At 35.6% G+C, this 11602-nt stretch overlaps 2 protein-coding genes across 2 annotated transcripts; both read right to left on the reverse strand.

Moving 5' to 3' along the window:
- Positions 1 to 323: 323 nt before the first annotated feature.
- LOC121257577 (probable pectinesterase/pectinesterase inhibitor 7) lies at positions 324 to 2627 on the reverse strand. The gene is made up of 2 exons (XM_041158640.1): positions 1473 to 2627; positions 324 to 1359 (listed from the first exon to the last, which is right to left on the reverse strand). The coding sequence occupies exons 1-2, from the start codon at positions 2470 to 2472 to the stop codon at positions 671 to 673; spliced, it is 1689 nt and encodes a 562-aa protein (XP_041014574.1). The 5' UTR covers positions 2473 to 2627; the 3' UTR covers positions 324 to 670.
- Positions 2628 to 2984: 357 nt separating this feature from the next.
- Positions 2985 to 3872, reverse strand: LOC121257578 (NEDD8-conjugating enzyme Ubc12-like). The gene has a single exon (XM_041158642.1). It carries the CDS (start codon positions 3799 to 3801, stop codon positions 3217 to 3219), a length of 585 nt encoding a protein of 194 aa, XP_041014576.1. The 5' UTR covers positions 3802 to 3872; the 3' UTR covers positions 2985 to 3216.
- Between the last annotated feature and the right edge of the window lie 7730 nt (positions 3873 to 11602).

An 11602-nucleotide genomic window follows, 5' to 3' on the forward strand; every position in this document is an offset into this window, starting at 1 on the left:
AAGTTTTTATATAAAATAAAATAAATAATTTAAATTTCTCAAATTTTAAAATTAAAATAATATATTAATAATATTTTATTTAACTTTTAACTTTTATCTTATTTTATCTCATCTTATCTGTAAAAACAAATGAGACATAAAAGATATCAATGCTATTCTTTTTTTTTTTTATCTAATTTGTTCTCATCCTCGTACTTCAGTCATATAATATAATATTTTAACTAATTTTATTTTTCAATCATTCAAAATATATCACATTAATAAATATATTTAAAATATTTCAATCATGTTTAAGAGACAATTAATACCATACAATTAATCAATAGAGTCCATAAAAAGGAAATATCTGTGTCTTATTATATTGTTACGAAATTATATATCTACAATTTTTGTTTAGCTTTTATTAAAAAAAAAAAACAAATAAACCAGTTCATAAGTGAATGAAAAGCTAGAACTACATTGGTAGAGTGCAAAGTAATCCTCTTGCCTGGCTATATAGCTCCTCACAAATTCACAATTACACGAGTACAAATTTAAGTCAAAATTAAATTATTCAACTGTTGTGTTCCAATCTTTAATTAATGAATGAAACAGACAATTAGTGCCAGGCTTTAATTTGACAAGGAGAAGCCGCCAAACATATGTATCCAAGAAGTTGCTCCTGACTATATTAAGCCGCTAGTGTAGGGCACTCCTGTCTGAGGCAACCAGTTTCCCCCAGTAACATATCAGACGCAGTGAAATTGGCAGCATCCGCGGTGCTGTTAATCACATGATAACCAGGCCATGTCACTCGGGCTGCAGTGTCCGATCCAGGTCCTGTGTTGTTGTATTCAGCATAATACAGGGTGCTTAGTGCAAAACTTCCATCCCATGCACGCCAACCAGCAGGATTTATCAAACTATCCATAGAACTCTGCATGAAAACTGTCTTCGAGTACTCCTTCCATGGCCTTCCCAGGTATGTCTGAGTAGTTGTATTACTGGAGGCCAGGTCGTCGGCGGCTCTAATCGTGCAATTATGAAGGGAAGTACCCGTGTTTTGATTAGGGTCGATTCGCCCTTGTGCTGTTATAGCATTGAATTGTCCACTCATTGGCAAACGGGGATATATGTTGCAGTTCTGCAGAACAACCGCAGCATTTCCAAAGATGAAATCAACTGTACCATAGATATCGCATTCTCGGTAGAATTGCCTGAGAGAATGTGTGTATAAGGTGTCTTGGTACCCTTCAAAGCTGCAGCGATAAAATGTAGATATATCGGCTCCATTCCGAACTGCAACTGCCTGGTGCTTTATTGCTCCAGCAGTGTTGCGAAATGTCATGTCCACGGCTACAAAACCTGTTGCAACCACAGCTGAAATGGCGGACATGAAAATCCATGATCAGATTCCCTCCATGTTATACAAGCAGTTAATTACTTCAAAAAATAAAAACTTGACGTGAGAAGAATATTGAATTCTTAATTACCAAATGTTGCGGAATTGAAGGTTGTCGATCCATCAGCAACGCTTCTGTTGCCTGTGACAATCGTCTGATTGATACCATCTCCAACCATTAGCAAGTACTTCTTGCTCTTAGGAATGGACACATTCTCTTCGTAAACACCCGCCGTGACATAGATCAAGAAATACCCATCAGCAGGTTTGATGTTGCTTGGAGCTGCATTAATGGCATCAGTGATGTTGGTGAAATTTCCGATTCCATCTTGGCTGACGACCACAATATCAAACACGGTAACCTGATCATCCACCGATTGGAGAAGTTTCCTCCCCCTCACAGAGTCGTAAATAGCACGAGTCCGACTAGACATTTTAAAGGGTAAGCGTCCATTTGATCTGAATGTAACATGTTTCCTCGTGGGCTTCCATTTTAGGTTGCGTGGCACCCAACCCCTGGTGAAGAGGGCTAGAGAAACACTGTACAGCTTAGAGTTATTGGAGATTGGGCCCAAAAGCTCATTTGTCACACTTGAAGCTGACTCCGTTTCTTCTAGGCCATCTAAACAAGTTTGCTGGTTGGTTAAAATGGCACTAAGAAAGGTTTGGAGCCTGTCTGCTTCCAAGTCGGGAAGAATCCAACTGGTTTTATTGACATTCTCAATGGAGTTCGACAAGAAATCCATGTTTAGTCCGATTAGAAACCGGCAATCTTGAAGAGCGCTAACTGTGTTTGTGGACAAAGAGGACCCGCGTTGAAGATATTTCTCCAGCAGGTCCAAAAATGTATTGGACTGCGACAGTGATTTCTGGATCGAAAATCGGCCATAGCCATAGACGTTTGAGGTCCCGTTAGGGAGCAGAGATTTGCAGTAAGAAGGGTATGGGGTGAACATGCAAATGGTTCCTGGGGAGACTGTTGTGTTTGATGAGTTATTATTGCTCTCTGCAGCATAAGATAGAGAGGCAAAGAAGAAGGGAAGGATAACGAAAAAGGGAACTGAGATGGGAAAGAAAAGTTTGGAAGCCATTGATGATGCTTTGGAGAGAGATTAATTTGAAGATAACGTGGGTGGAATGCTGGTGATATTTATACACGATCGAGGGAGTGACGAGCTGCTAGGAAGATCAAAGATATTTAGCTAGCTAGCTAAAACCTTAATAAACAATTTGCATGTTGGTCAGTTGAATTTGGCGGATGGTTCCAATTTCTTGAGCATGGTGTACGGTGCTTGTGAAGTGAATCTGCAATATATGACTTTTTCAAAACGCGTTAGATTGATTTGACCTTGAATCAGCTTGATGTTAGTGGATGCCTGCAAATGCGAAGGAATTAGATCAGGGGACGATAATTTGCATGTGAACGAACGGTTTTGATTATACAATCCAAGACTGGCTTTCCGGCAAATATATATATATGGTTGGATGACTCGTTTTGTCAATGAAGCGGTAGGTGCAACCTAATGTATTCAATCCAAATTTCTGATACCAAACTTGTCGGAGGACTTGTAACAAACTTCAATTTTATTTTATTTTTTTCAAGAAAAAGGAAAGGAATAAATACAAAACTAAAGTCTTATGCCGATGATTCACGTCGAAATAAAGAAAATCGAATGTCCCTAACCAATAGCTCAAACATGTCACAGAATACAAACATCTCCCAGTGGGCTTCTACATGATTTTGAAGAATTCATGCATGCCCAAAACGCGCACCACTCTAGGAAGTCCTGCAACCAAATTTACGGCCCTCGAACCTTCGAGCAATGAACTCAGTGCTAATTAGCATCACAAATGGCTGCTATATGCAACGTTACGACATACCCACCAGCCATTGCCCTACGCTCATTGGATTCAGACAACTTTGGGTGGTCTCTTAAAACTGCAGCTGCATCGTCATGATTGAGTGGATCTTCACTATTGGGCGGTTCCGTATAAAGATGAATTAATAGGCCATATATTATAGTGTTTGTATTTAAAACAGGTTTCCAGTCTTCTCTTAGAATGCTGAGGTAGACATAATTTCCTTCCAAGTCAATATTAGGATGGTACACCTTCGTCTTGCACTTGACCTTTGGTGCTTCATGAGGGTAATTAATAGGAACTGAAACTTGGAAAGAGAACAAAAAGGTGCCACCCAAATAATATCCTTCATCAGGCCGAATGGTGACCTCGAAGTTCATCATCAAGTCATCCTTGCCACTGGGGAAATATATGCTATAAGATTTCGGTAGGTTCAGTTCACTGATATCTTTTTGAAGACGTAATTCTCTTGCACTTTGCTTCTTGATAGGTGTCTTTCCATTAGCACTGATCTCTGCAAGTTCCCTTTGCTTTTCCTTCACTTTAAATAGCCTAATCATTTTTCCTATATATGTATCATGAAATATGTGAAACAGCTGACAGCTTCGTGCAGAGAGAGAGAGCGCGCGCGCCAAGCTAAGGAGGAATCTATTCACCATCTCTACACATTACATACTATTTTTTTTTTATTATCAAATATGTGGTATATAGATAATGAATAGAAGAAATTAATAAGTTTAAAAAGAATAAAACCCAAAAAAAATTAAAAATTGAAAAAAAAAAATATGTTGTGAAAATGATGAATAGCAAAGTTCAAGATGAGATCTGAGTCTCTCATGTGTCTCTCTCTTTCGATTTTTCTCTTCCTCACGTCAATCATGGTCATGATCCACTACAAGTCGGATTTAGTTTCGTTCGCTTTCGACGACTTACAAACTTCATTTTCTTAAGAACTAACCCAAGCAAAGTCCCCAAGTTGTTAGAATTTCTAAATCAAATTAAAAGGAAAATTGCCCCTCTTTCATTACAAGTTTCGAGTACTACTAGAAATTAAACCTGATCTTATCCACACAATGACACAAAGACTCTGCTTGTTACGTTGCACTCAAATTTAATTCAACTCATTTCTCTTCTTGCCTTTTTTTTTTTCATGTGTATATATAATATATGTTGAGAATGGCTTGCAAAAATCATCGCTTGCTGACTAAATGGTCCGAGTGAAATTCAGTCAAAAGAAGACAAATAAAGAAACAATCAAGAAAACAAAAAATTAGGTACAATTTTATTTAGGTGAAGGTGCATATAAATTAATTAGGTCGAATCTTCGTCGACATCGGGAAATGTAGAGCCATGTGGTTGGAATTTTTGCATTATTGTAGTCAACATATTGATCATTTGTTGTTTGACCCGCATTGATTTTATGGTAATTAGTTCTGTATTAAATTGAACATTGTTGACATGATGGTGATCATTATTATATTGGATGGTTAAACTTGATCGGTTTTTTTAACGGATAGATATTACAGATTTAATACATTGTAAATTGTACATAGAAATAAGATGTAATATGTGCAATGTTTTCATTGGTCAGTATCAGAGTTACATTCTGTTACATTTCCCTCCATTTACCTCTCGTATTGTTGTATATAAATACAGAGGTCACATTGTAAACAGATCAAGTTGAATAACAATCAGTTAGGAACTCTCTTTCTCTTCTTCAAACTTCTTTTCCCCTCTACTCTGTTTCATAGTATCAGAGAAGATACCTTAAGAGGGTCTGCTGCTAGTGTTATACAATGGCTTCTTCATCTTCCGCTTCCATCTCGTCAAATATGGAGAGTTTCGCAAGTCCTTATCATCTACAAAATGGTGATTCACCAGGCACTATGATGGTGTCAAATGTCCTCATTGGGAAAAATTATCATACATGGAACATATCCATGATGATGGCTTTGAAGGCAAAGAATAAGATTGGCTTTGTAAATGGGTCAATTATTCAGTTGAGTTTGACAGATGCTTCATACCTAATGTGGGAACGGTGTAATAACATGGTTTCTTCTTGGATCATTACTTATGTGGCTAAAGAAATTGGTGGAAATATTATTTGTGCAAGAACAACAAAAGATATGTGGCAAGATTTGAAAAATCGTTTTGCACAAGGAAATGGCCAAGAATCTTTCAATTACAGAAAAATTTGTCTTCCTTAATGCAAGAAGATACGTCAATAAGAGACTATTATACAAGATTCGAGTGTTTATGGGATGAATTACTTGAATATTGAAAAAGCAGTGGTCCTACCAATCACTACACCTAGAGGGAGGGTGAATAGGTGTATTCCAATTTTGATCGTCTTTTCAATATTAGAAACAAATAAACAGTTAATCAATGGACAAAAACAATTAACACAATGATTTTGGTCACGAAGTGGAAACTCATTTGAAGAACTTCTTCAAATTCTAAAACCACTTCGGGTGTAAGGCACCACGTAAATTCACTATAGAAAAAGTTTATTACAACCAATTTAGAGACACTCACAAAACCTTTGTAGTTCCTAAACCTGGCTTGCAACATCACGAATGACCCACTCGATCTCTACACGCATGTAATGTCGGAACTCTGACCTTCTATAGCTTTCCACGAGAACCTCTCGATCTCTGCATCACAGCAGCTCCGGAAACCTTCCGGCCAACAACACGTCCATTTCAATGGACTTTGAATGAGATTTTATCTTGAGTGTGGTGTGGTGGATATGTGTTTGTCCAGGAGAGATTCACAAGGTGAGGAATAGGTTTCTCTCTTTGACTTTTGAAACACTTAGGGTTTTTCTCTATTTTTCCACACCTCAGAACAGAAATGATCTGTTCTATTTATAGTTCCAGCAAGTCACGGCGCTCAAAACATGAATCTTTAGGTTGTCTTGAACATTGGCTCGAGCGAGGTGTCGAGCGAAGGTCGAGCGCACGTTATCTTCTGAAACCGCTCGAGCGAGGTGTCGAGCGAAGGTCGAGCGAAGGTCTCTGGATGAGTTCAGCTCGCGCGCAACATCGAGCGCACATCGAGCGAACCACTCTGGATGAGTTCCGCTCGAGCGCTGAGTCGAGCGCACATCGAGCGAACCATTCTGGATGGGTTCTGCTCGAGCGCCACGTCAAGCTCACCTCGAGCGAACCACTCTGTTTGGGTTCCGCTCGAGCGCTTAGTCTAGCGCACATCGAGCGAACCACTCTGGATGGGTTCTGCTCGAGCGTTACGTCAAGCTCACCTCGAGCGAACCACTCTGCCTGGGTTCCGCTCGAGCGCTTAGTCGAGCGCACATCGAGCGAACCACTCTGGATGGGTTCTGCTCGAGTGTTACGTCAAGCTCACCTCGAGCGAACCACTCTGCCTGGGTTCCGCTCGAGCGCTTAGTCGAGCTCACCTCGAGCGAACCACTCTGCCTGGTTCCGCTCGAGCGCCAGGTCGAGCGCCCATCGAGCGAACCTCTCTGGAAGGTTCCGCTCGAGCGCCAGTCGAGCCATGTTGAGCACACTTCAATCTTTTTCATGTACCAATCCATCAACACTTGTTACAACTCAACTTTACATAGATTTTCACAAGAATATGCCAATTAACTCATTTTTCCCTCAACAATAATCAAATTCCTACTTATTCTTGTGGTGCGTTACAAAAATGTAATTGTGGGGCTATAAAATTTTTCTTAGATTACCAAGATAGACAACATGTTATACAGTTTTTGATGGGGCTAAATGAGTGTTTTTCACATATAAAAGGACAAATCTTGATGATAGAGCCCATACCAGATATCACTAAAGTGTTCTCTTTGGTAGTTTAAGAAGAGAAGCAAAGAGAAATCAATAGAAGCAACATGGTGGATACTGTAGCTTTCATGAACAAGAAAGTGGCAGACAATATGAGATTTATTTCTAGAAAACAGCAACCACGAAAAGATAAATTATTTTGCACCCATTGTGGCATGAACAATCATACAGTTGACAAATGTTACAAGATACATGGCTACCCTCCAGGGTTCAAGCAGAATTTCACAAATTTTTGACAAAAGGGAAAGTTTACAGCAGCAGCTAATCAAGTCACAGGTCAGACTTTGAATACACATTTTGAATCTTATAATCAATTGCCATTCTCTCAAGAAGATTGTCAAAAATTGTTAGCTTTAATCCACTCACAACCTACTGATAAAACAAACCACCAAGCAACAAATGTCACTTTTAATTCGAAGTCTCTTCCAGGTATATCATTTCATTCCAGCCTTTCTTCAAGTACCTTAGTTTTCTCTATATCTGACACTAGTTGGATTATAGACACAGGGGCCACAGATCACATTATTCATTCAATTGATACATTTACATCTATTACAAAGTCTTTACATACCTCAGTCAAACTTCCAAATGGTGATACTGTCAAAGTTTTAAATTTCGTACCGTACCGGCCGGTACGGCCGAAATTTTTCGTTTCGGCCGTCCGGCCGGTACAGGTACTATACCTGTTTCGTACCGGCCAAAATACCGGCCGATACCGGCTTCAATTTCGGCCTGTACCGGCCTATATTTCGGCCGGTACCGGCCGATATTTCGGCCTGTATTTTTTTTTTTTTTTTTTTCATTTTTTCGTTTTTTCAAACTACAAACTTATTTTTTAACCCTCAATTCAGACTAGACTATTTATAATTTATATATATATGTATTTGTATATAATTTATTTATATATAGACTATTATTTTAGAATATAATTTTTATATATATTTATATATATAATTTATTTATAGATCGACTATCCCGAAACGCTATCCCGAAACGGTACCAGTATCGAAATATTTCGTTACAGTGCCTTGACCGGTACGCTATCCGGTACGGTATTCAAAACATTAGATACTGTGCCTGTTACTCATCTTGGCATAGTTCAATTGTCCGAAAATCTAATCCTAAAAGATGTACTTTATGTACCATCTTTTTCATATAATTTACTCTCAGTAAGTAAACTCACTTCATCTTAGAAATGTTGCTTTATTTTCTCACCTGATTCTTGTTTTATTTCGGAGTTTAGCCCATGGAAGATGATTGAGATAGCTAGAAGATCAGCTGGCTTATACATACTACAACAATCAGGTGTTAATGCTATTGAGAGTCGAAACAAATCAAATTTAGTGAATTCCATCTCAAATTCTAAAGTTTGGCATAGCAGATTAGGCCATTCTTCTATGTCTAGATTGTCAATTCTTTCCAAAAATGTACTAGATATTTCCTTCTCAGATAAAGATAAAATTGTTGACCATTGTACAATTTGCCCTTTGGCAAAACAAAAAAGACTACCATTTTAGATTCATTTATACAATGAGAGTTTTCCTTTTCATCTACTTCATTGTGATATATGGAGTCCATTATCCATTCCTACTCATAATGGTTCCAGATTTTTCCTTACTTTAGTCGATGATCATTCTATATTTACTTGGGTGTATTTGACGAAAACAAAATCTGAAGATAGGAATATATTCATTACTTTCTATAGTCCGATTAACACACAATTTGGAACAAAAATACAATATGTAAGAAGTGATAATGATTTAGAGTTTAAAATGATAGAATTTTTTGCTTCAAAAGGAATCATACATCAAGTATCATGTATAGAAACACCTCAACAAAATTCTATAGTTGAAAGAAAACATCAACAATTACTAAATGTAGCAAGAGCTTTAAGATTTCAATCAAATATACCTTTAATTTTTTGGAGAGAATGTATACTCACTGCTACTTACCTTATAAACAAAATTCCATCTTTAATTCTAAATAACAAATCTCCACAGAAAATTCTTTATAATTCAATTCCATCATACAATCATTTGAGAAATTTTAGTTTTTTATGTTTATTTAGGTGAAGGTGCATATAAATTAATTGGGTCGAATCTTCGTCGACGTCGGGAAATGTAGAGCCATGTGTTGGAATTTTTGCATTATTATTGTAGTCAACATATTGATCATCATTTATTGTTTGACCCGCATTGATTTTATGGCAATTAGTTCTGTATTAAATTGAACATTGTTGACATGATGGTGATCATTATTATATTGGAAGGTTAAACTCGATCGGTTTTTTTAACGGATAGAAGAGGGAAATAGAAAAGAAAATAAAAGAAAATGAGGGAGATCATAATAATGCATGCAGCTTTTTTCTCTTTCTTTAAAAAAAAAAAGAAAAAGAGATGTGTTTCATCATTGACTTTGTGCATGCATTAAACGTGAGCAATGGTGATTGTCTGATTGAGAACTTCGACGTCGGTGAAAACATATATTACTCGATGATGCATGCATCGATCGATCCATATTAATGTTTCCAGACGTTCTAAAATAAAATAAAATGAAGTGTTTTTCTTTTATATATGCTAAGAGTCAATATCCATGGAAGTGGGCTAATTTTAATTTGATCGATACGAAATATTGCTTTCAAAATGTAGTTAAATTTCGATCTGAATTCGGCAAAAAAAGTCAAAGTCGTCGTAAACTGCAGCCGGAAAAGTTTGAACATGGAGGTAGAACACCAATCGATGTCAAATCATGGATCCTGGATGTATATGCATATGCTTTCTGTCATGGTTTGGAGGGACTTTTGGAGTTGGAACGCAGGATTCTTAATTATTTATTTAAACAAAGAAATCATGATGCACCGACGACTCCTACCTTGTCACTCGTGGCCGGGTCCTGACTAAATAAATTTATAAATTAATATAATTTAATAGAATCTATTAAATTTATTTTATAATAAAAATAATTTCATAATTTGATATACTACAAGTCATATTAATTTATAGACTTATTTTTAATAATACGTTTATGTCTAAAATATTTTCCTAATCTATAAGTTGTTTGTTTGCATCGATTGCATCAAAGAAAAATATATTGCATTAATCCCACTGGTACCAGTGTTTGTATAATTTTTTTTTTTGGATTAATACATGCATGCATTTACTGGCTTATAACCAAAAAAGGAAAGAAAATTATGTATATTAATTATCGAAAGCATGATTTCCTACGTTACCATTCATGATGCTAGCTTTTGATGCATTCAGATCATTTGCATCGATCCCTATGATGATCAGGTAAAGAGCATTTATTATATAAATAAGAAAAATAATATTTACAGTTATAAAATATATAAATATCACGTATTTTTAAAAAAAAATAATAATAAATATGAAATTTATATAAAAAAATAAAAAAATAAATTATATTATTTTTTTAAAAAAATGTACAGTACTTATATAATTCATGATTGTATCTATTATTATTTAATAAATTAGAACATATATATAATATGAATATGAAATTTGTAATTTCAACCGATGGAAAGCCAGAGCTGTGTACGTACGTTGATGTATGGTGAGTCCTATTAGCGTTATATATATTAATTACAGGAAAGCTTGGCTTTTGTGAAGAGAAAAATGGCTATGATCAACATTCTCGTCGTTATATATTGTCTTTTACGAGGGTAGTTGTTTTGGTTGCTAATTTGAATGCACAATTGCATGCAATCAAAACTGAATGATAATCCATTAATTAATCAATCTAAATCTTTTTTTATTTTTGGCACCAAATTAGTATAAGGTATACAAATATATAATGAATGACTAGTTTGATTACATAAAATTAAATTATTTCATCTTATATAATCATTATAATTTTTTCAAATTCATACATAATATATAATAAATAATTTAATCTTTTCAAATTTTAAAATAAAAATTATATTATAATTATATTATATTTAATTTTTAACAAAACATTTCATTTGAACTACGTAATCAAACGAGATAAAAAGGAAATTGCAAATTAAGTAACTATTTCATGTAGTCCACCATAACTCCTTCGTAATACATACATATTATTGTCACAAACATTACACTTCAAAAGAACAGCACTCCCTAACACATATTTAACATTTTTAGTCGCATTTAATTCAAGTCCCAACTAGCCGTCATGGCAAATTGAAGGTGGAGTGTGCTTGATAAAGACAATTAAATAAAACTCAAAAATATATTAAAAAAATTAGTTAATATGATCATAGAAAAAGAAAAGACAGTGATTTAATACTTTTAATTTGTAAATAATATTTATCATAGATTTACTATTTGATACATCCATCAAACTAAATATCTAAATAAATAATACGTCAAAATAAATAAACAAATTTAAAAAAAAAATATCACACGGTTTCCAATTTCGAATGAACCTTAGCAGGTACGTCCTCCCATTCGTCTCTCATAAATCGTAGGGCTACGACAGAGACACGTGTTCTATCCGGGTACACGGAACTTTTGATATCCATATAGCGAGACACGTCAAGCATCACCGA

The sequence above is a fragment of the Juglans microcarpa x Juglans regia genome, chromosome 3S, assembly GCF_004785595.1.
Source record: "Juglans microcarpa x Juglans regia isolate MS1-56 chromosome 3S, Jm3101_v1.0, whole genome shotgun sequence".
NCBI lineage: Eukaryota > Viridiplantae > Streptophyta > Magnoliopsida > Fagales > Juglandaceae > Juglans > Juglans microcarpa x Juglans regia.